The 27,559-nt window shown below is 53.1% G+C and overlaps 4 protein-coding genes across 11 annotated transcripts in view; 2 read left to right on the top strand and 2 right to left on the bottom strand.

Annotated features, from left to right (window-relative positions):
• Positions 1 to 2,749, top strand: part of Mov10 (Mov10 RNA helicase) — a 25,475-nt gene extending 22,726 nt beyond the window's left edge. For all 6 annotated transcript variants that reach the window (XM_087897679.1, XM_087897678.1, XM_087897677.1 and 3 more), the window contains 4 exons: positions 217 to 342; positions 420 to 508; positions 729 to 850; positions 946 to 2,749. In XM_087897679.1, the coding sequence (XP_087753805.1) occupies positions 217 to 342; positions 420 to 508; positions 729 to 850; positions 946 to 1,037 (429 nt within the window). In that variant the 3' untranslated portion in view covers positions 1,038 to 2,749. The remainder of the gene's footprint in view (positions 1 to 216; positions 343 to 419; positions 509 to 728; positions 851 to 945) is intronic.
• On the bottom strand, positions 1,700 to 7,596 carry Rhoc (ras homolog family member C). 2 transcript variants are annotated; one of them, XM_048442296.3, is made up of 5 exons: positions 7,441 to 7,596; positions 4,183 to 4,346; positions 3,582 to 3,702; positions 3,198 to 3,328; positions 1,700 to 2,289 (listed from the first exon to the last, which is right to left on the bottom strand). In XM_048442296.3, exons 2-5 carry the CDS (start codon positions 4,336 to 4,338, stop codon positions 2,116 to 2,118), a joined length of 582 nt encoding a protein of 193 aa, XP_048298253.1. In that variant the 5' UTR covers positions 4,339 to 4,346; positions 7,441 to 7,596; the 3' UTR covers positions 1,700 to 2,115. The 2 variants fall into 2 exon arrangements, with proteins under 2 accessions (XP_048298253.1, XP_048298254.1); XM_048442297.3 differs by lacking the exon at positions 7,441 to 7,596 and adding an exon at positions 5,618 to 5,743.
• Positions 7,597 to 8,624: 1,028 nt separating this feature from the next.
• Ppm1j (protein phosphatase, Mg2+/Mn2+ dependent 1J) lies at positions 8,625 to 15,796 on the bottom strand. 2 transcript variants are annotated; one of them, XM_087897684.1, is made up of 11 exons: positions 15,469 to 15,796; positions 14,859 to 15,381; positions 13,527 to 13,641; positions 12,818 to 13,105; positions 12,505 to 12,617; positions 12,127 to 12,211; positions 11,545 to 11,663; positions 11,260 to 11,323; positions 10,994 to 11,101; positions 10,715 to 10,866; positions 8,625 to 9,790 (listed from the first exon to the last, which is right to left on the bottom strand). In XM_087897684.1, the coding sequence occupies exons 2-11, from the start codon at positions 15,179 to 15,181 to the stop codon at positions 9,748 to 9,750; spliced, it is 1,410 nt and encodes a 469-aa protein (XP_087753810.1). In that variant the 5' UTR covers positions 15,182 to 15,381; positions 15,469 to 15,796; the 3' UTR covers positions 8,625 to 9,747. The 2 variants fall into 2 exon arrangements, with proteins under 2 accessions (XP_087753810.1, XP_087753809.1); XM_087897683.1 differs by lacking the exon at positions 8,625 to 9,790 and adding an exon at positions 10,254 to 10,566 and having other exon boundaries at positions 15,469 to 15,792.
• Positions 15,797 to 18,661: 2,865 nt separating this feature from the next.
• On the top strand, positions 18,662 to 25,745 carry Tafa3 (TAFA chemokine like family member 3). The gene is made up of 7 exons (XM_048442169.3): positions 18,662 to 18,990; positions 20,076 to 20,133; positions 21,555 to 21,643; positions 21,745 to 21,860; positions 22,658 to 22,807; positions 23,624 to 23,748; positions 25,595 to 25,745. Exons 4-7 carry the CDS (start codon positions 21,746 to 21,748, stop codon positions 25,604 to 25,606), a joined length of 402 nt encoding a protein of 133 aa, XP_048298126.2. The 5' UTR covers positions 18,662 to 18,990; positions 20,076 to 20,133; positions 21,555 to 21,643; position 21,745; the 3' UTR covers positions 25,607 to 25,745.
• Positions 25,746 to 27,559: the final 1,814 nt, after the last annotated feature.

Raw genomic sequence — 27,559 nt, forward strand, 5'->3', positions numbered from 1 at the left:
TTGATTGGCTTTGAATCCTTTCCAGGCCCCACCCTATAACTGAGAGTCCTTCAGGCCTCACAACAGGGAGACCTGGCCTCTTCCTGGCCCTGCACTCCCCACAGATGATCTACAAGTAACCAGTGCCTGTCTGTACCTTCCTGGCAGCTTTGCCCCCTGGAGTGGGTTTCTCGCCATGGTTCCTCTTGGGTCTTAAGGCCTGCCTCTGCACTCTAGGTGGGCTCCGTGGAAGAATTCCAAGGGCAAGAACGGAGCGTCATTCTCATCTCCACCGTCCGGAGCAGCCAAAGCTTTGTGCAGCTGGATCTGGACTTTAACCTCGGTTTCCTTAAGAACCCCAAGGTTTGCAGGCTTGTGGGTGGCACGAACGTGTCCTCAGGGCCTGTCCCTTCCATGACATCACCACTTCTTCCTTCCAGAGGTTCAACGTGGCTGTGACCCGGGCCAAGGCTTTGCTCATCGTAGTGGGCAACCCCCTCCTCCTAGGCCATGACCCGGACTGGAAAACGTAAGCATTCCCATCCCATAATTGTTCTTGGTGACCCTGAGTCCCAGCCTAGGACAGGTGTGTCTCTACTAAGCATTTATACCCCATTAGTCCTCAGATCCGTTGGTGTTCACAATGCCCACCCTGAATTATTAAGTGAAGTTGAGTCGCTTTGCCTTCTACCTCTGCTCTTCAGCTAGTCCTGCACAGCTCCCCATGCCAATGTCCCTGTACCCCACAGATTCCTGGAGTTCTGTAAAGAAAACGGGGGGTATACTGGATGCCCCTTTCCTGCTAAACTGGACCTGCAGCAGGGACAGGACTTACTCCAAGGTCTGAGCAAACTCAGCCCCTCTACCTCAGGTATGGATGGGTTGTGGTGGTCCGAAGGGAGGGGGGAGGCGTTGCTGTGGAAAGAAGAGGCAAAGAAAACCAAGTATGTCTCCTTCTCTTCCTAGGGCCCCACCGCCACCAAAATCACCCCCAGGAGCGGGAGGGTGAAGGAGGCCTGTCCTTCCAAGTGGAGCCAGAGTGGAGAAATGAGCTCTGAAGACCCAGCTGCCGCCTTCTCACACCAGCCAAGCCTTATTGCTGCCTACTCCTCAGAACCCAGCTCACCTGTCCCCGCAAGAGACAGGAAGGCTGGGACGTTTACATCCCCAACCCCGTTCCACCCCTTCCTCTGCTAGGGAAAAATTAACCCAAGCTGCTAAAATTTGGAGGAAGGGGGAGGAAAGAAAAGCTTTTTTTTTCTTCCGTCTCCTTCTCAGTACTGGGGATTGAACCCACAGCCGCGAATATGCTGGCAAGCAGTCTATAGCTGAGCTGCTTCAAGAAAAACAAAATGCCGTTCTATGCAAAAGCCTCTTGCTTACGCCTTGCTTGCTTCCTGTGCCCCCAAGCTGACCCTCTAGGAGGGTATCTGTCCAGAGCCACACCCCTTTAAAACTACGTGGAAGACAGGAAACCCAGTGGACAGGGAAGCCACCCACAGGCTTCTATGTTTAGCCAATGGTACGGACCACTCCCCTCTCCCACCCAGGCAGTCAGCCAAACATGACCTCATCCTTTAGACTCCACCCTGTCCTCTGCTGCCTCCGCCCCTAGCCCCGCCTCGGCAGGCCGGGGCCCAGCCTAGCCAGCAACTCGAGAAAAAGATGGGACTCCAGGCTCACAGCCAAGGTAGGCCAGTAAAGACAGGAAGCTGCCACACACGGTGCAACCTTTGACCTTTATTCATGTCCTGCCCTCCCACTGAGTCAAGTCAGAGATGAGGCTACTACCCAAAGCAGAAATGCCACCCCAGACTCCTCCTGTGAGCCAGAAATATAAAGTGCTGGTGTGTGATAAAGGGAAGGCCCAAGGGACTACGAGCCCTATCCCTGGACCAACGCGGCAGGAGGAGGGGCCCTGCTCAGGAAGGGCAGGGCACTAGCCTGGTTCCCAGAGGCAGGGAGGAAAGGGCCTACCAACCCCCAGGTGGGGCTGGGAAAACTCATGCAGTCCTGGGCAGGAAAGAACCAAAAAAGAAACTGGCAGCATGGAGCCCTACAAGGGTGGAATGGGATAGGGGTATTCTGAACCCCTGTGAGAAGGAGGGAGGGAAAATTGGAGAGACCTTGGGAAACTCAGAGAATGGGACAGCCCCTCCGGCGCTTATTCTTGCGGACCTGTAGGCCAGCCCGAGTGGCCATCTCAAATACCTCCCGCACCCCTTCCTTAGTCTTGGCTGAGCACTCAAGGTAGCCAAAGGCACTGATCCTGTTTGCCATGTCCCGGCCTTCCTCAGATCGAACAGGCTCCTGCAAAGACAAGATATGGGGTCACAAGAAGAGGCAAATAAATATCCTCTATATGCCCTGCAGAACAGGCAGCTTCCGGGCTGGGGCCATGAGACCCAAGTTTGCCACTTCAGAATTCTGTCTGTTCTTTCTTCCCACCCAACCTGATTCCTACAGTGCCCATTTCAACTCTGAACGAGCGCCCACCGCCCAACTGACCTCCGTTCTCATTTTCCTCTGGTCCACTGGTCTCAACTGTCATATAGCTCCTCCTGTTGTGGTGACCCCCAACCATAAAGTTATTTTGTTGCTACTTCATAACTAATTTTGCTCCTTTTATGAGTCATGATGTGACTGATACACAACCCCCAAAGGTTGAGAGAACCACTCTGCGAGTTCATCTTCCATAGCTACCAGAATGTTTTTTACTGACATACAGACTGGACATCTGTCCCCAATTAAAACCTTAACTATCCTCCCAGGAGAGCCTACCTTTCTTACTTTGCTCTAAATAAAACAGTCCTCTGGCTGGAGTCATTCAGCAAGTCTCTGAGTGCACACCCCTCTGAGCCTTTCTTCAGCCATTCATAATGCCCTCCCCTCCCCGGGCTCTGCAGTGGCACAACCTCCAAACCCTCATTTGACACAGCTGCCCCCTGAGGATGAGGATGGCTCTTCATCTTAGCCCCAACTCCAAAGAGACCAGACCTTAAGCTGGAATAAGTTTTTTTAAAAAAAAAAAAATTGCCTTGGACAGGTGACTTTTCTGACACTTTAGGTGCCTGTGGACCCTTCTAGTTCTCCCAGCACGCAGGCCTGGGATGGCAGGAGGTGAACATCACGGCTCCTGCTAAGGCTGACTGTCGGCTGTTTTCCATCCCAAGTTTTTGACCCTTGAGGACCCTTCCTCACCGCGCTGCCTCGCCCACCTGCTTCATCTTGGCCAGCTCTCTTCTGGTGTGCTCATCTTGCCTCAGGTCCTTCTTATTCCCCACTAGGATGATGGGCACATTGGGACAAAAGTGCTTCACCTCCGGGGTCCACTTCTCAGGAATGTTTTCTGCAGAGATAACCCCAAAAGGTGCAGGCGTGGGCACAGAGCGGCAGAAGCCCAGGCTTCCACAGCTGTCACCGGGACTACTGAACACACGGTACCCTTGCACAGCCCCAAGCTCCTTGTGGTGGATGCCCCCACCCCCACCCCAAGGGCTACTGTCCCCATAGCAAAGGAGACCCGCAGGGCCCAACACTCCCCACAGCCTCTGAAGAAGGCAGACACCAAAGGCTCTCCATTCCGCCTCCGAAGCCCTTACCCAGGCTGTCAGGACTGTCAATGGAGAAACACATGAGGATGACGTCAGTGTCCGGGTAGGACAGAGGCCGGAGGCGATCATAGTCTTCTTGCCCTGCTGTGTCCCACAGAGCCAGCTCCACCTGACACATAGGACTACTGAGTAGCTAGCCCGGGGAATCCCAAAACTAACACCCCAAGGTCCTCTGAAGGCTCCATAAACTTAGGGATCATCTTCGCAGCACTCAGTATGTGCTGAGCGGTACTGACCAATCACAAATGCAACAATCTAAGGTGGGCTTGCTCTTTGTGTAGTATGAGCTGCCATTGCACGCATCATTTAATTCTTACGGCAACCCTTTGGCTTTGGGGTAGGTCTTGCCCTCATTCACATTTTGCAGTGGAGTGAGGTTGAGCCCAAAGGCAAAGGGGCTTGGCTCAGATTCCAGAGCCAGTATGTGGTCAAACCAGACAGTACATCCAGGTTTTCTAGGGCTCCAGTTTCACTTCCTAACTTCCAGCAGGGAAATGAAGCAGAGACACACGCGGGTCTAAGAAAGGACACACTAGGGCCCTATGGGAATGGGGGCAGGGTTCCCAGCCAGGAAAGTCTTGGCCTTCACCTGCTTGCCATCCACTTCAATGTCTGCGATGTAGTTCTCGAAGACTGTAGGGACGTAGACCTCAGGGAACTGGTCCTTGCTGAAGACAATGAGAAGGCAGGTCTTCCCACAGGCCCCGTCGCCCACAATCACCAGCTTCTTCCGGATTGCAGCCATGGTTTAAACTGGCAGTCAAGTGGCAGGGGATTTGGGAGGAAAAAGAGAACCCAGTAAGGCCACTAGCACAGCTCTAGGGCCCCCAAGCTTCCGTGAAGACCACAGCGTCCAGCAAAGGAAGAGAAGGGGGCTTGCCAAGGCCTGTTCTTGCCAAGAGCCAAACCTGCAGGCAAAAGACCTTGAAATGCTGGTCAGAACAGGTCTTCCTGGGTGGGTTAGAACTGATCGATCAGGATCAGGAGAAGGAAGAAGATGACACTTGGCTTAGCCAAGAACACTAGCTTAAATCTTGTTCACATGCAAATGCTCCCAAGAGACCTAGATTTATCTGCGTTGCCTATCAGCTTCACTTTTTTTTTTTTTTGGCCAGGATTTTGACTCATTAATAACCACTAAAATGCAAGCTAGAATAGACTGTCCTCCATAGAAGTCATGCATGCCTGGTCACAAAGACGTCAGCTACAGGTGGTAGGGCCGAGCAAGGAACACAGGTAGAGCCTCTAGGCGGAATCTCCTGGACACACGTGTTTTGTTGGGTATTTTGAAAAGACTCTTCAGGTCTCCAGTTGCCTAGTAGGTGGATGTGGAAGTCAAAGGACAACCCATAGTCAGTTCTTCTCCCTCCCAGTGGGTTCCTGGGCTCGAACTCGGGTGATGATGCTTGCTCAGCAAGCCCCTCTGCCCGCTGAGCCATCCGACCCCAGGCCATCCTACTTTGACGAAAGTGAGAAACTGAGGCTCAGATTTGGACACATTATTTCGAGTGTGACACATACAGTGGGTGCAGGGCTGACTCTCAAAGCAAGGCGAGTGATCCAGTCTGTCTGGCCTACACAGCACCCCACAAGCGAGAACAGAAAGCAAGCCGGGGGACAGGGGGAGCAACCCCAGGACAGTAGTAGCAGCCGGCTGGCTCCCTGGCCCACCCCACCCCTTCCCCAAAGTCTCAAGTCACACAAAGAAGGCTCAGTCCTGGCAGCTCACGGTCAGGCAGGCTGCCCCCCCCTCCCCGGGCCTGGCAGCAACATTGGGTCACTCAGCCCCTGACAGGGGACAATGACCACACTGTGAGGAGCCACACATCTATCACAGCACTGATATGATGGAGCTAATCCACTTGGGAATCACCTCCGCCCACTCTCTGGAACAGCCCCTTCCTCCTAGAGACCAGCTGACCCTTAGGCCCGCAGACACCTCCCTGGGACTTGAGACACAAGGCCAGCTTCTCAGTGTCTGTGTGTGTCCCGCACCCCAGCACACACGAACAAGCAGTTCACACCTTCACAGCTTCTCTTTCTTCTCAGTCGAAGGGGGCTGACCAGGCTACTGAGGTCCCCAGGCCTACACACACGGGGAGGGAGAATGCCAAGCCACTAGAGATGGAGTCCAGGCTGTTGGTGAGAGGGAGGGAGCTAGAGCCCGGGCTGGGAGGAGCCCAAAAGAAAAGACTAATGAGGATCAGTCTAAGCTTGGACCAGGCAGGGAGCAGTTAAGTAGGGGACAGTAACCCGATCCCAGCCCCAAACTTGGCTTTTCCTTTCAATCCCATATCCTGTCTGGCTCAGCTGGGCTCCTTTACACACCACCACCTCAGACCCTGGCCTGTGCCTGCCTTTTCGGAAGCAGAATACTCTAGCCCGGGGGCTGATTCTTTTCAGTATCAGGCTTCTGGGTGGTTCCTCCTCCTAGAATACACAAACACACACACACACACACACACACACACACACACAACTGGAATATGGGGGAAGAGGACATGAGTCACAGGGAATTTATAGGACCTGAGTACGCACAGCCCCACTTAGCATCCCCCACCACAAGGGATTGTTCTCCCTGATACCCCCAAAAGACGGAGAAGGCATTCGCTCTGCGGCTGCTATCTCCTTTAAAGGCGAGGTCTGAGAAGTACATCCAGGTAACCCACAGGACTTCTTCCAACTCCCCCACCCACTCCCATTTAATTCAGCTAAGTCCAGCTGTCTACAGGCTGGATGAGACAGCACCAGCCTAGGGTGGGCAGTGTTGACGGTGGGTGATGACTACTACACGCTAGTCACTTCCGCATGCATGCGCCACTTGCTGTCCCACAGCAACATGGTTGGCACTGGACGGTAGGAGGCAGAGGCCAGAACTTCAGGGCCCGAGCTTTAGAGCCCCCAGCTCAGAAATGTTTGCATCTAGCCTCTTCTTGACCCAGAAGAGTTGGAGAGCCAGGCCAAGCCAAGACATGAGGCCCAAGGCCAAACCGGCAAGGCTACCTAACACACTTCTGTGAAACGCGGTCCCAGAGGAACTGCCCCACTGACCCTAAGAGATCAGGAAACCTCAGGCAGGGCCTGAAGAGGGGTCTAGAACTTGTGGGGCCTTCCCCGGGTCAAAACACTAGCCTTTCTTATTCTCTTGGTTTCCCAGGTGATCCAACAGGCCTTTGTACTCTGCTCTATTGAGATCTAGGCAAGGAATCACTCTCCAGGCAATACCTCTTCCTTAACTTTAAAGCTAGACGTGAAGGAAGAAATGGATCCCAGCTTTCAGCCCAATCCCCTAACACTCCCAAACCTCCTAACAGGGTAGGAGGCAGAGTCTGGGATTTTGGTGTTCTGGTTTTTTTCTCACTCTCAGACGCACATACACAACATGGGAGTGGAATCTTTCCTTGTCGTCTCAACCTCTTAGTTCAGACTAGCTCCAAAAACCATCTAGGGAGGCGTCCAGACCCGCCAGGCAGTGGCAGCCCCCAATAGTAACACCCCGCCCCTATTCCCGCCATTCCTCTTCCCAGGCCAGAACTCCCCTAGTCGACCCAAGGCCGGGTTCCTTACGCCCCGCCTGGAACTAGAGCGTCTGGGTAGGGTCGCTCACAGAGATCCAAGTGGATCCCTGGCCCGGCTAGGGGGGCTCAGAAAGGAAAGAGGCTCTGGTTCGAGAACGCTCTAACCCAGGAGGCTAGCGCGCCTGCCCCGCAGCTCGGGGCGCTCTCCCGTGGCCGGCCCGGAGCCCCCTCCCGGGCCGTTCCCCGAGTGATCAGAAAACCGGGAAAGTGCTTTCCTCGGAGCCTAGTTCCCACGACGCCTCGCCACCCCCCAGCTCGGGCCCGGGTACCTTCCGCTCCGCCGCCTCCAGCTGCGCGGCCGGTGCCGGAGGCTGAGACTGACCCGAACCCCGCCCCACTCTCCAACACCGCTCCGGGGCGGGCCAGTGGGGGGAGGTCGACGGGGGCGGCCCTTGGCTCGGCCCGCCTCTGCTCCCCGCCCCGGGCCGCCGCAGGTCACCCCCGCTGCTGACCGAGCATCGGGCGTGGGGCTGGAGCTGGAGGGACCGTGCCGGGAAGAAGTCTGAATTATTGGGCGGTGGGACCCCGGAGGACTCGGCATCGGCCCCTTTACTTCCAACCCTCCTACCGTGGGGGGCGGACCCGAGTCGGGAAAGTTGAGCGGCTCCCAGGGTGGGGTCAGCCAGGGCCGCTGCTGCCCTCGCGTGGCCAAGCAGCCCTCCTTCGCCCTAGCCGTGACCGAGGGGACCCGCTATGCCGAAGCTGCCCACTCTCTTCTCCAGGAATCACTGCGCTAAGTGTAACAAGACGCTATCTCGAGCTTTGGAGGCCTTTTGCGATCTGCAGTCCCCAACCACCGTCGTCGCCTTACAAGGCCCTTCCTTCCTTCGCCGGGAATTTCCCTATATCCTGTTAAGAGCGCACTCCTGGAAGTGCTTCCTTGTCGCCAACTAGGAACTGAGCTCATACTCCTATTGTATTGTGTTGTTGAGCCCAGTCTGATGTGTTTCATACTTACCTGACCTTATAAAGGGCCCAGGAGGTGGGTGTTAGAGGAAGTCTATCAGTATTTTATTTGCAAGTGCTGGATACTTTAAACACGCAGGTCTCTGGAATAAGCTCACCCATTCCCTTTTGCCTGTAAAGAAACTGGGACCCAGGGAAGTGGTTTGGCAAACGATTTGTGACAGCAAGAATTTACAGTGAGGTGGACCATGATAGGTCCTAGGGAGCAGAGGCAGGTGGATCTCTATGAGTTAGTTCCAGACAACCTTGGTTACATGAGACCCTGTGTCAAAACTCAATCAATCCGGCTCAGGGGTTAAGAGCACTGGTCAAGCCTTCCAGAGGTCCTGAGTTCAATTCCCAGCAACCACATGGTGGCTCACAACCATCTAGAATGAGATCTGATGCCCTCTTCTGGCCTGCAGGCATGCATGCAGAGAGAACACTATACATAATAAATCTTTTTTTTAAAAAATCAATCAAATGTACAGTCAGGCCTATAGGGGACCTAGAACTAGGTGCTGGCTCCCTGCTGCCTCCCATGCTCCTCCTCCAACCTGCCCTCTGCACCATCTAATCAATGTTCTGCTCATCACAGCTTTCAACAAGGACTTGCCGAATAAACGCATGTTAGAAATCACATGGAGTCTACTGCAGGTACAGCTGGGCTTGGGGCTCACACCTGTAACCCCAGCACTCCTGAGGGAGCAGGGCTGCCAAAGCTCTCTCAAACACAGGCAGATACATACACAGTCACTTGCTCAGGATCTGAAGGACAAACCACACATTTGGCAAATCAGGCAACTGAGGTGGTGAAAGGCAGTTTGGCACCCAAGTCTTTTAATTCATTCAGTAAGCATTGGCTGGCTGTGAACAGAATGCTGTTACTAACCACAAATTTCGGCCTTCAGATAACTTACAGCCTAAATGAAGAACACAGACAACCTAACATAGCTAACATTTATTGAAGCATTGTTACATGAACCTTGCTCACCCTACCCACACGAACTACGCTTAGTTCTTATGAGGCAGTACTGTTATCTATACTTTACTGAGACACGGAGGCTCACAGAAGTTACAGTGGTGTCGGAGCAAAACAGTCGGACTTGAGAGTCCCTGCTCTTCATGGCTACTCCCCTTTGGCTCCTCCTATGGGCAGTTATAATTCTGAGGGTAACTACCTTAGCAGCATGCAGGGGATGGGGGATACCCAGACCGGGAGGACAGGACGGGTGAAATAGGCAAGAAATGGTAATGTGAGATTTAAAGTAAGGTGGAGCTCTGACAAGCCCAGAGTTTGGAGGAAGATGGTGAAGCTAGAGAAAGACATAGCAACCTGATCCTATTTTAAGGTCCTTATATGCCGTGCTCAGGACCAACTTCAGGTCTGTTCTGGGCACAATAAGGAGCCTCTGAAGTTAGGAAGTTGGTGTAATAAAGATCTAATGTTACGAGGGAGGCAGGAATAAAGGCAAATATGAAAGGTTTTTTAAATAGTCAACAGCAGAGTCACACATCCCTTTATATTAGACATGTTATGAGAACGTGTCGCCGAGGAATTTCATCCCTGTGTGAAGAGCAGGAAGTATACTTACACAAACTGGGCTGGCACAGCCTAGGACACCGCTGGGCTACACTGCATATACCATCACCATCACACAGGCAGTCGATTTCCTGAAACATTACATGGCCCGCATGATCGAAGCAGTCGAGAATGGTAACGAAGAGGCATAAGCCAGGTATGGCCAACTGCTGGATTACTAACTTGGGCAGCCATAACGCTGGCCATAAAAGGGTGAAGCAGGAGAATTGTTATGTATGAGGGAAATGGTGACTTCAGGTTGAGGTGCACTGCTCGGAAGCACCAGAATACCACGGAGGAGATGGTTGGGAGAGGACCGGAGGCATGGGTCCTAAAGCTCGGCAAAGGTTTGGGCCAGACACACAGACTTGGTGGGTATCGGCAGCTGGAAAAAGCCGCAGCTGGATGAGGCAAATGGAGCCACTCGTGGCAAGCACACGGAGTGGGCAAAGAAGGCAGTAGAGTCTCTGGGCGGTCACATGTTTAGGAACGGTCTGTTGTTCTTTTCATCACCCACTTTGCAGGTTCCAGTCAAAGCAAATAATGACACACACCTTTATCCATCCGGTTTATTTGTCAGTTGCTGGAATTCTGGATCTAGTGGGCGTCCCTTTGCCAATTAAATGGCCACTCAAGAGGCGGGGACACAAGTTCGGTTTGGGACTGGGAGACGTATGGAAAGGCTGGGGTAGCAGTGAGAGAGGGATGGGGCTGAGCCCATCAGGAGTAACTGCCTGGCCCTCCCAGGGGGATGACGAAGACCGAGATGTCATCCCCGGAACCCAGCTTGTTGTTGGGGAGACGCCAGCCACGGTCCCGGGGGATGCCCCGGGCCCCCAGGACCAGAGCTTGGGCCAGAGCTGTATACCTGCCAGGAGCACATGTGCACATTCATGTACCGACACGTATACGAGAAGACAGAGACAGGCCCATATGTGGGTCTCCAGGCTTTGCTCCCCCTTTGTCCCTTCTTTCACCAGTGCTGCCCCCCAACACCTTGCCAGGCAACCCCCTACCTGCTGGGATCATTGGGCTCATAGGCCGACAGCACCCTGTCCACAGTGGCGGCTACCTCACAGTCATTAGTCACATCCCACAAGCCATCCGTTCCCAGGACTAATACATCATCCGGACAGTGCTCATACTGCGTCAGATCATACACTCGTACCTGGCGGGGGGCGGAGGGGGGAGAGAGAAGATGTGTGAGGTGTGAGGATAGATAGACAGGAGGTCGGAGACAAAGAGGGCCCTGGGTAAAAGCCAGCCTGAGCCTCCGGAAGGGAAGGTGTGCTCACCTCGGGGAAGCAGGAGAGAAAAGGCTTGATGGGCAGAGTGGAGCTGCAGACCTTAAGGTTGTGGTCTCCGAGGCCTCGGGTCACCCCGATGGTGGCCATGACCCGGGCCTGAGGGAAAGGAGAAGGAAGGCTGCTCTTTAGTTCCTCTCTCGGACTCACTGAAACCAAGAACCCTCCCACACCTACTGTTCGGTGAAACCTCCACCTCCCTGGACAAGCTGTGGTGGGGCTTCCTGCCCTCTCCCACCTCGACCACAGGGTTTTACCTTTTTGCCCTCCCCACAGACCAGAGGAAACCTGAGATCCTCCAGCTCAATCTTTTTGTAGGCCCTGGGAAGGGAGGAGCAGAGGAGGCATCACTCAGGTGGCAAAGCCCCTGACCCCTCTGAACAGCATCCCACCCCACCCCACCCCCACACACACAAGGCCTTCCAGGGAATGGCCGTATCCCCGACTCCCAGCCTGACCCAGACTGCAGCCTCCACCCCGCTGCTGGTGAAGAACTGGTTGCATTGCCATGGGAACGGCCCCAGCTCTGAGGGAAGTGTTACCAGCCAGTCATATTCTGGTCCCTGTACAGCATCCTCTGCCCCAGCTCCTTGGGCTGAACTCTTCGGGGAAACTCAAGGTGGGTGAACTCACTGCCCAGCAGTTCTGGTTTCAGGAAGCCCTGAGGTGAGGAGGGGCCAGACAGGAGAGAGGGCATTACACTCACATCACACTCTGATACAACACAGAGCTGTTAAGTTATCGCCGATCCTTCCATTGTACTGCAGGCTACACATTCCTCTAAATATTAAATAAGTTAACCCATTCACCCCTCACAAAGGCCTGTGAGGCGTGAACCATTGTCACACAATGAGCAAAGCACACAAAGCAGGATTCAGACCCAGGCAATCCAGATCAAGAGCCCACAAGAGGATGCTCGAGGATAATGCCCTTGCTGGAGCCTTTGTTGCTCTCCTCCTCCACCTCTGGCTCTACTTCCTTCCTCAGCAGGGCCTACAATGGCAGCTCAGGCTCCTTCCTGCTGCATCACCCCTCCAGCTCACCCAGCGCTCCACAGCCCACTTGGCACCTTCCTACCCGGGACAGTCCCGGTAGGAAGTTTTCTGGTAGGGAGAGCTACTTACAAGCAGCTGAAGACGCTGGCGCTCCGTCTCTGGTGTGAACTCCCGGGACATTGGAATGATTTCACCATTCCGGATAATGATGGCCCTGCCCAGAGACAGACAAGGCTTGGATCTGACTTTCTCAGACCCCTTCGTGGAGAATTCCAGAAGAACCAGACCCACCCCATAATGAATCTGATGGGGCTTCACTCAGGCTCCCACCTTTTCTTTCCTTGTAGATAGTTCCAACCTTGCCTTATCACTGTCACCGCCCCCACCCCCACCCCACCCCTTGAATCTTTTATACTTGACCCACTGCCACCTGACTGTCTGCTCTCCCATCATCCTGGAGAGCGTGGCCCCTTACATGGCCGCTGTCAAAGCCCTCTCCCCACTCACCTGCTGTCTCCTGCATTGGCCACATACATCTTGCCTAGCAGGTACACCACAACCAGTGCACAGCAGCCCCCCTCCACTTGGTGGCCACGCCGCTCCCGAGCCATCTGCTCATCCTGCCAGGTGAGGAAGGGTCAAAGGGGTCACCTGCCCTACTTGCCTCTGCAGGCCAGAGTGGGCGAGAGAAGGACCACAGCGGGTAACAGACCAAGTTCTGCTCAGGCTTTCAAAGGTGCTGTGGATTCTGGGGGCCACCCATCCACTGACTCCCACCACACAGGGTTGACTGGAGTGTCTGCACAGGCTACCCACTCACCATGAGCTGGAAGGCATTCTCGATGGCCCCTACTACCAGGCTCTCGTGGGTTACTTCCTTCTGTGGAGACCAGCAGGACTGAGGGCTGACCATGTGTGACGGATCTGAGAAACCCGGGGTCCCTGGAGTGGATGGGAGACAGAGGGGAGGCGGCAAGGGGTCCTGAAGTATTTCTACTAGATCCTTTAGCTGCTCCCGGATGTGGCGATGCAGGAGCCGGGAAGCCATTTCAGCAGCTCCGCCACCAGCATGCCCATCAAACAGGCCCCAGTAGTAGAAGCAGAGTCCCTGGTGAAGGAAAAGTTGGAAGTCAGTGGGGGAGGAGGGTGACAGGGCAGAACAAGCCAGTAAGCACCCATACAAAAATCACATAGGAGATCTGAGTGTGATTTAAGGTAAATTAGATTTATTCACTTATTCATGCAAGGCCTACTGTGTCAAGAGAAAGAAAAGGCAAATTCGAAATATGAAGGATCCAAAGATCAGCACTGATGATTAATTAGTTAAATCATCCATAGATACATGAGCAGTTATGTTTTAAATGGAACAGTAAACATTCACAGCGGAACTAATCTAATTGAAGCCACTTAGAGCTTCTGTGGTAGAGATAGAACCTCTACACCTCTTGGATTTAGAACCAGGGCCTGAAATCCCTAGAGGAGGGTTGTCACCACATCTCTGGAGGTTAGGAAAAAGGATAAAATATTACCTGGTTCCGGGGAGGCTCCCTGGAGGCCCCTGGAACACCCCTCCGGCTTTCCACATACACGACTTCACAGCAAGCCTGGTCCTCATTGTGCCTGCTCTTGCCAGCATTGATGACCCTGCCAGGCCCGAGTGTCCCACATCAGGTTAGACACCAGACTAGGTCCTGGAATAACCCCACCTTAGACACACACACATCCTCTCCTGCCTGCTGGCCAAGCTGAAAAAGGTCACAGCTGCCTGGGCTTCAAGCCAGAGGGAAGAGGAGAAGGCAGGGCCAGCAAGAAGTAATGTCTGGGTGGCAGAATGTACCACCTCATAGAAACTGCCTGTCTCAGTTCCTTCATCCTTGGGCAAAGGAGGCTTTCTGGAGGGTGGTGCTGGGGGGTGTGGCCAGACAGGAGCAGTTAAGTTTTACTTCCCTACCAATCAAAAAATTTACATTCCTGTCTCTAGTCTCACCCAACTCTGCCAGTGATTCTTGGGTACATCCACCCTCACCCTAAAACCACCCAGTGAAAGTTCCGGTCTCTCTTGCAGTGAGGAAATGCTCCAGACCAAGAGGAAAAGAAGGTCTACCGGGACTGGACATGAGTCTCTTAGCTATAGACTCCTCCCACGTGGGAAGCTGAGTGAGGAGGTGAGGGTGAGGGGTCACCCACCATTTCCCTCCACGACCTCAGTGCCCCCCATGTCCCTGGTGGCTTGGCTCGGGTTTTTCCCGAAGATGCATTGAAAATATACATGTTTGGGGGGCATGCTGACGCTCGGCCGGTGCGAACCAAAGGGGTCTATTTCCTTGCCCTACCAGCATCTGTCTGCCTGCAGATCCGCATCCAAAGGGAACCATCACGGGCCGAGGGCGGACCCCTCCCCCGCCCCGGGAAGCCCGCGGCCTTCTGGTGTCGCGGGCTATTTCTGGGTGTGGAGGGGGAGGGGACCGGTAAGAAGGACAGGGAACTGGGGCGCTGGGGCCAGGAAGCGAGTGAACTAGTCTTTCCACCCGTGATCTCCCTGAGAAAGGGAATTGCTCCTTCTCGAACCTCCCCTCCCTTAGCCTGTGAACCGCGGGTGGCGACTGTGAACCGGCCAACTCATCCTCGGTGCGCCATGCCTTCTCCCTAGGAGGGGACTGTCCTGAGCCGGCGAGGGGGAGGGTGGGCAAGGTCCTGAAGAAGCCTATTGAGGTTGCACCCCGTCCGAGAGAGGGCTGGAAGGGTGAAGATTCCTGGGAAGGTCCCCGGAAAGTCGTGTGGGGGACGCATCCCAGTGGCCGGGACGCGTCTACTGGGAGGGTGGGAGTCCCATCCTCAGCTGGGAGCCCAGGGGTGCTCACTCGGCATAGCCTGTGCTCCAGGGCAGGCGGCGACCGGTGTCCGGGGGGCTTTGCACAGCCCGGCCTGTGTGGTCGTCCGCGCGTCGCAGCCCCCCGGGGCTCAGCTGAAGAAAGGTGGGTCTGGAGAAGCTCGCCCGAGTCTCCGCGGTCTTCGGGGGTGCCCAGACCTCGCTCCCAGGCCTCGCCGGGGGGCTCTTAGGTGTTTCTGAGGCGACAGGCGGCGTGGAGGTATCGCTGGGCGAATCGGGGGACTTAGGGCGCTGGGGCGGAGTGCCACCCGAGCTCACCAGGTGCGCCACAGCCGAGCGCACCCGGTTTAGCATGCTGCCTCCCTGCCCCGCCCTTGGCCTTGGCCACGCCCCCGAAGAGGCCCCGCCCCTAGGACTCCAAGTGGGTGGTGACCTCTCTTGAACCAGGCCAAACTTCCCCAGGCTCTAAATCTTGCGGGAACTGCCCCCACAAACTTCCCGCCTCTTATCCGCATCCCGACGTCATTCAGCCAGAGTGTCACAGGGAAAGGGGTCTGTTGTGGGAAGGAAGCGGAGAGAAGGAAATATTTCAGTTGTTCTGTAGGTTAGATATCCGCTAGATCTAACCGGTTAGAATTTACCCATTGTGACAGGGGTGGGCAAGGCAGCCTCCTCGCGTTCCGTTCGGGGTGGCCAGTCAGCATGGAGAGCTTTGGAGCTGATGACTTCAGAGCGAAACATTCACTTGGGTGTGAACCACTTGGTGTGACAACACCTCAGGCTGTAGCTGATGAATCGAGAGGAGAGAGGAGGGGAAGAGAGGAGAGAGAGAGAAAGAGAGAGAGAGAGAGAGAACACGAGCTATACAAGCCCGGCAGCTGACCTCTCCAGATCGCGAGTCCTGGGACAAAGTCCTGGGCACTGTTCTGTCAAAGGTCACTTTCACATTCTAGAGAACGATTGTCACCCCATCCCACTTTCCCAGAACGTTTCCTCCATATTTAGACTTCTGCTGGCCAGTTAGTTAGAAGGCTAACAGCGTAATAAATAACTACAATTATTGAGGACTTGCTGCGCACTAGGCCCTCTACAAAGCGTGTTCTATTCGTTAGGTCACTGCACAAACACCACATGTGGGTTACACCCATTTTACAGATGAGGCGGGAGTGGCCAATCTCCTGTTATTTTATTAGACTTGCCCAAAAGTCACGCAGCCACTTAGAGAGCCATGCACACGTCAGAACCTGTTTCTGACGCTGGTTTCTCTAGATTAGGAAGAAAGGCGCAGAAGGGTGCGGGAATCCTAAATTTCCACCCTCAGAGGCTCCAGCAGAACCGGGATGCTGAGCAAGGTCTCTGGCTACCGCCAGGGGGAGGCAAAAGCCAGTTTAAAAGCTTGTCTGGGTTGCAGGCAAGGTTAGAAGAACAGAGCTAACCCAGCACTGTTCTTCTGCCTTCTTGGTGGGAGAGGATTACTGTCCTGCCTCGGAAAGTGTTCTGCCCTTACAATGTGGATTAGAGAGTCGATCATGTCCCCATCTATCTCCAACATACGGCTTCAGCTCCACAGAAGTCAAGGCCCTTGAGGGAAGGAACCACAGACTCCCTGTTCAAAGCTATAATTCAACCTGCAGGCTCCCAGTTGGTGCTTCCTGATCATAACCTGCGCCTCCCCATCTTGTGGGGCCATCTTGACCACTTCTATTTAAAAATTCTGCAGTGGTCATTCAAACAAAGTACACAGACCTGCTAAAATTATGCCCGAGTTTTGGGGAGAAAGATGAGGTCGCCGGGGTGGAGCTGGGGTACACTGCTTACAATCCAGACTCAAAACCAGCAGCAAAGGCGTCCAGGGACAAAGAACAGACCGCCACTATGGGTGTTTTCTTTGTGTTTGAGAAAAACTGAAGCCAGCTGTAATGCCATAGTCTCAGTGGGAAGCCAAGGACTGGGGGAAGAAAGAATAACCTTTGGTTTTATTATTCAGTGTTTCTGGGACAGCTTACCTGTCACTTTCCAGTGCCATCCAGCTTCCTGGCTCTTCACGGCATCCGTGATGTGGCCACAAAAGTAGGCCACAGAGTTAGGGCCTTTCAACCCCTGAACTTCAGGACAGTTGCTCCCCTATTCCCTAGAACCATTCTGGCTCCCATCCATAACCAAATTTGAGGGTTCTCAGACCTCTGAACTTCCCACCTATTCCTGGACCATCACACCTCTTCTGTCCTGACTTCTCTACACCTGGTGAGAGGTCCTCTCCTGGAGGCAGTAGAGGGTGAGAGGAAAGGTGGGAGCAAAACAGGAAACACACATTTATGAGATGTGTTCTTTCTTGGGAGCTGAGAGACATCCCTCAGCGGCAGAGGAGAACCAGGCCTGAGCCACAGAGGGGAACAGAGCATCCTCAGAACAAGCCCCCTTAGTCAGGCATGGTAGCACACACCTGCAATCCCAGGAGGCAGAGGCAGGAGGATCAGAAGTTAGTAGCTAGCCTGGGCTACATGGTAAGTTCAAGGCCAGCCACGGCTACATAATGAGACTTTGTCTTAAAGAGGTGAGGGCAATGACATAGCAGGTAAAGGTGCCAAGCCTGATGACCCTGGTTCGATCACCAGCACCTATACAGTGGGGAGAGAGAGAGAGAGAGAGAGAGAGAGAGAGAGAGAGAGAGAGAGACACCCTTTGTCCCAGCCTGTGTGCTCAGGACCCAGAACCAGGCTTATTCTTTGTTTCTCCCCCACACTTTACCACCTCCCCAAATCTTCCTTACGATCACAGGTGAACACCTCCTTCCTGTGAAGAGACAGATTCACAAGACACCTCTGCCCTCAAGTGTTTAATGCATCCAAAATATGAACCTGTTAAAATTTTGTAATTAGGCTTACTTACCATTCTTCTGATGAAGACACTAGGAACCTCAGATGTGGTTCCCAAGATGAAAGTCATATTCGGTATTCACAGGACCATTCGCCAGCCTCTTGATGTCCTCCAGTCTGGTTCTCCACCCTGGTCCTGCCCCTAGTCCTCCTGGATAGAAGGGCAGAACTTCTGTGCCGGAAGTATTTACTGCAATTCTCTTTCGGTGTCAGATGGGAAACCCTGTGGTAAAGAACTTGGTGCAACACTGGAATCTTCCAACACAGTGATCCTAGCTTCCTAACCTGGAAAACACTTCAAATAACACCCCAAAGTCCTAGCAAAGGAATGGATTTGCTCCCCTGCACTCTATCTTTCCTTCATTTTGAGGTATGGTCTGGCTAAGAAGCCCTAGCTGGAATGGAACCCTGTGTAAACCTTATAGACCAAGCTGTCCTCAAACTTGCAGGCAACCTCCTGACCCTCCTCTGTCTCTACCTCTGCTTTTTTTCTCCCTTTGGATAGGGTCTCACACTACAGCCCAGGCTGCGCCAGAATTCGTGACAATTCTTCTGCCTCAGCCTCCCAAGTTCTGGGATTATATGTGTAAACTGCTCTGCGTGGTCTGAAGTACTGGATTTTAAGGTTTAAGTAGCTCAGATTTAAATATTAGCCTGCAGATGGTGTAAATGAAGACGACTCCCAGCCCCAACACCCACCCGCATCCCTACCAGAACACCAAACTCCCTTGAACCACAGGGCTGGGGGCCACATTCCTGGAGGTCTCGGGGACCTGTTTCTAATTGTCACGTCCACGAATACAGAGCCCGTGGGCTTCTATCCCTGATCTCGCCCTGCGCCACCAGAGGCCGCTGCGTGCCAGTTGCGCTCATCCCCTCCCCCCCCTCCGCAGAGCGCCCCAGGCTGTCTCGAAGGAGGCGGCGGTACCCGCAAGGGTTGAAGCAGCGGGGACGACTCCCAAGCCAAGCGACTGCGCGCTCCCCAGCCTGAGGGCGGCAAGCTCTGGAGGACCCGGCTAAACCTCCCCAGAGCTGGTGGGGCCAGGCCCAGAGCATCCCGGTGTTCAGAGCCGGTTTTACTGGGATGCCGGCTTAGCCATTGCCCTGCTCTCTCGGGGCACAGCAACTTGATAACGATTGATCGATCACAGACAGAGCTCGGGACCAGACAACACTCGAGCTGGCAACTCCGGGGGAGAACCCGCCTTTGTGAGTTTAGATCACAAGCTCAGAGGCATCAAGGACCTCAGGCCAGAAGGTTGAACCGGGACCACTGCTCTGGAGCAGGTGGGTACCAGGATTAAGAATGGGCGCTGAAAGGGGACAGGAGCAAGCAAAGCAAGGTCAAAGGTTGTTGTTGACCCCTTGCAGGCTGCTCTCTCAGCATCACCTTAGCCGGAATTGGAGAATAGGGAAAACAGCCCAAGGAAACAGAGGTAGACGCTGAAGAACAAATCCCAGAAGCCTCCTCCTCCAGCACCGTAGGAGGAGAGAATAGAATGCCAGGGATCCTGAGTCCCCATCTCCCCCAAGTTCTCTGAGCATTGGCGTACCTAGGAGAAATGCCTGAGTTGGATGGGACCCTGGGAAAGCTCAGACGGAGCTAGGATGTCGCCAAGAGAAGAACAAGCGGCATTTGCAATGGTCAAAATGAGCTCCCCCTCCCCGCCACCGGACACAGACTGGAAGAGGATGCCCACTCAGAAAAGAGGCAAATCTAGAAGGGTGGAAACACACCCACCCCCTCCACCACCCTCGTTCCCTCTCTAGGCCTTTCCAGAGCTCGGCAGCTTGTGTGTTTCAGTATTACTTTCCATTGGAGAGTGAGTGAGGACAGGACCTTGGGGGAAAATGGAAAAGCTCTTGTGGGCTGTGCACCGAAGCCAAGACCTGTTGCGCTGCTAGGCTAGCCCTCTGAAAGGACAGTTGTAGAATTAAGCCAACTCCAGAAGAGTCCAGGAAGCCTGGCTCATGATGGATTGGAGGTGGAGACAAGGGGAGTTTGGAGACCTCAGGATTCTCCCCCAGGGGAGACAAAGCATGCTTCCCTGACCTATCTCTGTCCCAAGACCAGAGAGACGACAGCCCTGATCCTTATAGCCTCTTACCTCTGCTTCACTCCTGGGAAAAAGAAAACCCAGCCTCTCGTTCAGGGTCACCTCCCCCTCAGGTTCCCATAGTCTGGGGGAGGAGGGTAGGGGAGTAGGGACAGATCCCCAGAGCAGAAATGGCTGCCTTTGCCACAGGAACAGCCTAAACTGTCCAGCCTATTCCCTTATTCCCATCCAAGTCCAAGCTTTCTCTTAGCTTCTGCAGGGGCCTGGCCTCTCTCTGTTCTGAATCTACCTCCAAATTGCTCCCTACTTATCCAGGTGGAATGAGTCTGAGACCAGCAGATGCACAGACAGAAGCCTAAAGATTCCAGGAACGGTAAGTGAGACAGCTGGAGATGGGACTCAAGGAGAGGACATCCCCTCCAAGGGAGCAGCTATATCTTCTGGTCTGGCCCCTGGTATTCCTAGTCTGAGCTGGCGCTTGCTGGGGCCAGTGATCTAGGTCAACCCTTGACCTCCAGGACCTCCTGGGGTTTTTCCTGTCCTCATCTGTGGCTAGTTTCTCCCAGCACCTCTGTCTTCCACTTCCCTGGTTTCTCTTTGGTTCTTATCCACCCTCTGAGGCCCTGTTTGGTTCCCAGGAGAAAGGAGGAAGAGAGCAATGGGCCTCGGGTAGACTCCTGGGTCCCGAGTTCGCATGCCATCAACCTTGGGCAAGACATTTAACTTCTAGCCTAGGTTTGTCTCTTCCTTCTTTCCTTTATTTAGTTTAGTGTGTGTGCACATGTGTACCCACGTGAGGGCCAGGGGAAGCCGTCTAGCAGAGCCCTCCTGCCCTGTTACTCTCCACCTTACTTCCTTCAGACAGGGTCATCACTAGACTGTCCAGTGGTTCAGGGATCTTTTTACATCGTCTAGATTTTTACATCTGTGTTGCTATTCTCATATTTGCTCAGCAAGTCCTCTTACTCACTGAACCATACCTCTCAGCCCTGTGTTTTGCTTTTGTTTGTTTGAGATAGGATCTTCCTATTTAGCCCTGGCTAGCTTGGAACTCACTATGTAAACCAGGCTGGCCTCACACTACCAATGATCCCTCTTTGCTGCTGCCTCTGAAGTGCTAGGATTACAAGCATATCTCTCTCTCTCTCCTCTCTCTCTCTCTCTCTCTCTCTCTCTCTCTCTCTCTCTCTCTTTCTCAAAAATTTAAATCATGTTCAGATTAAATTGCACTGCTGCTACAGTACCACAATTTGAAACTCAAATACAAAAAAAAGAAAGAAATTGGTGGGAAAAATAATTCTTCCTCTTACTTCCATCTTCTAGACAAGAAGCAAATTTCCTTCTTTAATTGCAAACAATATACACTTTCCGGATATGATATATACATATTAAGTAAAACTTACCTTGCCTTGTGTGTACATACTCCTACTTGTTGCTCCCCCCCCCCCGCCGCCATAAGATGAATTCTCACTAGAGACTATCGCACACATCATTGCAAAGTTCTTGGATGGATTTGGTTTTGGTTGTGTTCTGTTCTGTTCTGTGTTCCCAGAAGTTTGAAGGGAATGCATTTCCAGATTCTCCACAGTGTCCTCAGCTCCTCTGCTGATGCCTGTGGGGGTTATAGCCAAACTTTTTGAGCTTTATTTGTAAAACGGGCAATAGCAATCCTTTGTGAAGCAGAATGCAGTCAAGAGCACACAAGTGAGGTGTCTGGATTGAGAGCTCAAAAAGTGGGAGTCAGCATCATTGTTTAGTTCGCTCTACAAAATCTCTTAAATGTCTCCTCCACAGGCCCTGCCTTCCTGTCCTCTGGTCCTTCTGTATCACTCATTGCCTCCGACAGTGACATCGTGCCTGGCTATACGCTGCCTGAGGACAAGGTATGCATTCTGTTTAACCTTGGGGCTCAGAGAAGGGGCTGAACCTGAGTGCAGGGGACCGTCTGCCCTGAGCTAAATGGGGTACGTATTTCTCTCCACAGAATGAGTGAGCGGACCACGAGCAACTGGAACCCAGGCAGCTGGGTGCTAGCGCTGTGCCTGGCCTGGCTGTGGACACGGCTGGCCTCTGCCTCCTTGCAGCCTCCCACAGCCACAGGTTTGGGGAAGGTGGTGAGAGACTAGAGAGGACTTTTTCCTAGGACATCTGGAGAGCTAGAAGGCACTCCAACCCACTCCATGAAGCAGGCAGATCTCTGGGGCAGAGTAAACTTTGCAGAGGTGACTCCTCTGACCATTGCCCAGGAAACTGCCCTCTTCTGCGGCCCGGTCCAGAGAAGGCCTGGGCAGACACATTGGTACTAGCCTTTCCAGGGGGAAGGTGCTCTACAGTGAGAGGCCCTCGGTGGAGGCTTAAGTCTATCTAGTCTCCTGGCCTAATTCTGGGGTTTTCCTTCTGGGATGGCTAAAGCCTCTGTAAGCGGATGATCCTCCCCAACGCATTGTAAGCTCTGGGGCCCTTGCCCTCACCCTGAGAAAGTGGAAGGTGGGGGCTGGCATGCAACTCCGGTTTTCAAAGAGTCGTGAGTGTGGCCTCAGCGGAGTGGGGTGGGGTAGGGAGGTAACACGAAGGTTTCATCTGTTCTTCTCTCCCTTACTTTTAGATAACCCTCTCTCTCCTCTCTCTCTCTCTCTCTCTCTCTCTCTCTCTCTCTCTCTCTCTCTCTGTCTCTGTCTCTCTGTCTCTGTCTCTGTCTCTCTGTATGTGTGCATGCTGAAAGTATGAACTGAGCCCGTGCCTCTATGCTAGGAAACACTACCACTGAGTTGCATCCCCAGTTCTGGGTATCTCTTAAATGACCTAGGAGGAGGAATTGAGAACCTGCAGCCGGGTGGGAGGGAGGGGAGCAGGTTGGAGGCCTGGGTCTCCTAACCTTTCCCTGCTGGCCCATTCAGTCCCAGTAAAGCAGGGCACCTGTGAGGTGATCGCGGCACATCGCTGCTGCAACCGGAACCGCATCGAGGAGCGCTCCCAGACCGTCAAGTGTGCCTGCCTCTCTGGCCAGGTGGCGGGCACTACAAGGGCAAAGCCCTCCTGCGTGGATGGTGAGTGCATGACCAGGCTCTGGACAGCCAGGTGGGTAAGGAGGCCCAGGGCAGAGATAAGAAAGTCTGTTTAGGCTTTCCCATCTGCTGAGGATCCAGTTTCATAGCCATCTTGGGGCTTACCTTATCAGTCTCCAGTAAGGGAGATCGTCTTGGAGAAGAGGGCAGACATGACCCACCCTGTGTCCTAGAGGAAGAAAGCTCTGGTTACAGGCCACACACACCTGCCACCTGGTTTACACACACAGGGAGGCATTCCTGCACACTAGTTCCTCGGCCCGCATCTTCCTCCAGAGAGGTCCTCTTCTACAAGCCCCCTCTTATTCCCAGCCTACCTTTGCCTTCTCCTTGGGGTCATATGTGATCCCTCACGTCGTACACCCACGTTCCCTCCTTTCTGCCCACACTTGTGTTCCCACACTCTGTCAGCATCCGGATCACCACGCTTACACTTGCTAACCTGCATTCCAGCTTGTACACTCCTGGATGTGGCTTGGACAGCAGTTTGTATGCACTAAGGAGAGCACTGATGGTGGTACCTCTCTGCTATAGACAGCTGACTCAGACTCAGCATCACCTGCCTCCCAGCTTGGTGTCCTTCTGCCTTTTTGGTGTGATGCAGTGATGAAGTTGATTGGGATAGTCCCCGGCCCTCAGCCTAAGTACAATGCTGCCCCCTTGGACAGCCCAGGTTAGGGGGAACAGAAGGAAAGGCGGTCAACAAAGCTCAAGCTATGTGGGCAGGTACGCCCTATTCCCGGGCCAGCTGTGCTGTGCTCCCAGAGCTTAGAGCCTCGCCTGCCTCCTGCCCCACAGCTGCCATCGTCTTGCAGAAGTGGTGGTGTCAGATGGAGCCCTGCCTGCCGGGGGAGGAGTGCAAGGTGCTCCCGGACCTGTCAGGGTGGAGCTGCAGCAGTGGACACAAGGTCAAAACCACCAAGGTATTGAAGTGGGTGCTTCATCCTCCCCTCGTGTTCCCCTTTCTCCTGGGGTAGCACAGGGGCCAAGCCCTGGAGGGCCAGGGTGGCAGTGCCGTGAGATGGGCATGTGACATGTAAGAACATGTTCCAGTCTCCTGAGTCTGTCTCCACTCTAGGTACTGCTGCCAAGGGTGTGGCTCGCCCTTATTGGCAAAGCTGACGTTGGTTCTGCCTGCCTTGGTTTTCTCCTCTTTGCTTGGCATAGGTTTACTACTAGAAAATATCAGGCCTTTAAAAAGAAAGTAGAGCAGGCCACAGGCCACAGTGGCACACATCTGTAATCTTAGCAGTCAGCGAGAAGGTCAGGGGTTCAAGGCTAGCCTGGGCTGCATATACCTGTCTTTAAAAAAAAAAAAAAAAACAAAGAAAGAAAGCCTAAGGAAGGAAAAAGTGAAGACCTAGGAAATTACCTAGGCCACTCAGGGAGGAAGTTTTCCTAACATCTGGATTCCAGACCCAGTAACCACTCTGTCTGCCACCTCTGCCACAGACTGTCCTCTGTAAGTAACTCTTACAGCCACTAGCTCCCTGCAGTTCCTACCTGCCCTCCTCTAGTCAAATTGATCTGTCCTCAGTGACAGCACCCATGAAGATTATTATCACCATGGCTCACTGCCTGCCCCACAAAACGGGGGGGGGGGCAATTAAAATTTAATCAAACTCTTTAGCAGTTCCATGTGTGCCTTGGCTAATTAGTTGCATGCTGTGGCTAATTAGTTGCATGTCATTGTCATCATCGTCTGGGCAAATGAGTGACAAGCCCAGGCAGTGTCTCTGACCCTGTCCCCATCGTGCACAGCAAGAAGGTTAACAAGCAGAAGCAAAAACAGGTTCCAGGATTCTAAGAAAAGTGGGGGTTATCATAGAACACACAACACTGGTAGCTAGCTACAGCAAGAGATAGTTTGGGGGCTGGAGAGATGGCTCAGTGGTTAAGAACACTCTTGCAGAGGATCAAGGTTCAATTCCTAGCACCCGCAAGGCAGCTCACAACTGTCTATAACTCAATCCTAAAGAATCCAATACCCTTATGTGGCCTCCCTAGGCACCAGGCACACATGTGGTGCACAGACATTCATTCAGATACAACACCCATACATATAAAAGTTTAAAAAAAAAGAAAGAAAGGGAGGCTGGAGAGCTGGCTCAGTGGTTAAGAGAACTGGCTATTCCACAGTTCCTGAGTTCAGTTCCCAGCAACCACATGATGATTCACGACCGTCTATAAAGTTGGGTCTGATGCCCTCTTCTGACATACAAGCAGATAGAGCGCTGGCATACAGAAAAAAAAATTTAATTAAAAATAAATATATAAATAAATAAATGAAGAAAAAGAGAGAGAGAGAGAGAGGGAAGAAAGAAAGAAAGAAAGAAAGAAAGAAAGAAAGAAAGAAAGAAAGAAAGAAAGAAAGAAAGAAAGAAGATGGTTTGGTTGGCTAGAAGGCTAGAAAGCCTGTCTGTAGGCAGCAAAGGGAGACAGACATTCTGAGAATGTTTATCAAGACTAGCAAAGTGGGACCCATCACAGAGCTTGGGACATTTGCCATACTGTTACAGGGTAGGGTTTGTGGCCTAAAAAGTAGATCACAATCTTTGCAATTTGTGTAGTGACTCAGAGGCAAACAGTGGTGAGGCTTGTCTGACTGACGTCAGCATGGACCACCAGGCCGCCGTGTCCAGCTTGGATGGTTTTAGCAGACTAGCAGCAGTGACCTCTAAGAGATTTGCATGACCCAGTGTTCTCTGGCATGCTACAAAGTCTGACTCCCTGTTGATTTCTCTAACCTTCTAACCACTTGCTTTCTAGGTCACACGATAACCCTCGGGGTCATGGCTTAGACTGGACAGTCTGGATTGTCTTGATTGTCTGGATTGAAGAATGGCTTCTGGTCACACCAGCCAGCAGATATGAGGACTCACTTACCCAGACATGTAGTCCCATGTGCCCCATGTCAAATGCAACATCAGATTGGCAAGTTAGTCATGCTGCTTGGCAGAAATGCTTGTATCTTCGGTCACACACTTGAGATATGTGCTCTCTTATGAACAAAGGTTGACACACATAATCCTGTCCTTAAGGAATATCTTGTCCAGTTAGGCAGTGGATGACAGACATCAAACAGTTTAAAGTGTGTGGTACCATGGCCTCTGAGCGACCTGCCATGGGTGTGGTGGGGATGGGTGGATGAGAGTCTCATTAATCTTCGGCTGTCTCCTGATCAGAAGACACAAAGTCATGAAGTCCTGCATGCCCGGGAAGATGCTAAGATGTTAAAGGCGACACTGTCCCCTGATGCCAAGCCAGTGGAATCTCTTTTGACAGTGCTGGAAAGTAGAGATGAGGTCCAACAACTCTTTAGCCCAGCTCTGTAGAGGCAGGGTGTATGGCTCACTTCCTTTGCTGTCCAAGGGATGGACGGGCCCTCGGAACCATCCCCACCTGAACTTCACGTGGTTTTCGTTTTTGTTTTTGCTTGTTTTAGTGGAGGAGGAAACTGAGTCACAGAGGGATGAGATGGTTTGTCCAAGATCTCACAGTTTGAGCTTCCAGCACTCAGATGCTGAGATTCCAGGCTAAGTCTTCATGCTAATTTAATCGAGAGAGCGGGACCCTGCAAACACTGTCTAGATAGCAGCAGCATGTTTCTTGGGAGATGGGACTTTGATTGAGGCCACTGATCTCCCATCCACAAGAATCCAGAATCCCCACACACTGCAGAGTGGGGCTACATCTCAGTCCCCCGGATTCAAACAGTCCCCACGCTAGCCCAGAGGTCACTCGGCCCAGTTGCAGCTGGGGCACTGTGGGCTGGCATCCCACTGCCCCTCTGGCATTTCTCTTCTGAGAGCCTCAGCCATCTCCCTAGATAGGCACCTGGAAGGCAGAGAGTTAGGCAGAGTTAGGCAGACTACAGCTCAGAGTTGAAGGTCTCCAGGTTGGCCCGATAGATGGCTTGGGAGGAGCATCCCGGCTTACACTCCTCACCAAGGCCTTAGGGAGTAGGGCGTGTTAGAGACCAGCCTGGACGATGCCCCATCCCTGAGAAGGCAAATCAGGGATAGTTTAGGATGGAGCCTTAGCTTCCCCTATCTCCCTAAGCATCTGCCTAAGACTCTGATATCACCCCATCTCGGGGCTCATTTTTATTTTTGCTAAAAGAGATGAACAGTAAGGTTAAGTTCAGAAGGCAGGCCTCTGGCAGTCTCTGCATACAGCAGGGCCACAGGCTAGGGCGCCCATGGAGAGGCCAAAGGCTGTCACAGTGTCCTTCCATACTGAAGAGTGGAGATCGGAGGATAGGTGGAAGAGTTGGCAAATATTTTCTGGAAAGAGCCGGAAAATGAATCTGCTATATTCTGCGGACCACATTGAGTCTCTGTGACAGACCCTTTGTTTTGTCTCGTTGTGTTTAAAAACATTTCAGAACTGTCAATGCCACCTTTAGCTCTAGGGTGGAAGAAACACCTCGTGACCTATTTCAGGTGTTTGTCACCCCTGGCACCCAAGGGACAGCGGGAGGCCTGGGACGGCCTCTCAGCCTCCTGGCTTGCCCTCTGGGCCGTGGAAACCTGAGCACAGGGCGAGGGCTGGCTTTGTTTTCCTCCTAATGCTCAGGGAGAGATGGGCAAGTGAATTATTTAGGTTACAAATGAGACAGCTTTGGCGGAGCAGACAGTAAAGCCTGCTTTCCTGGAGGTTGGAAGGCAGGTTCTGCAGGCTGCTGTGGAGCCCAGTGACAGAACGCTGGAAGAAAAGGGGGACTCTCTCCTC

The sequence above is a fragment of the Myodes glareolus genome, chromosome 17 (genome assembly GCF_982192425.1).
Source record: "Myodes glareolus chromosome 17, mMyoGla1.1, whole genome shotgun sequence".
NCBI lineage: Eukaryota > Metazoa > Chordata > Mammalia > Rodentia > Cricetidae > Myodes > Myodes glareolus.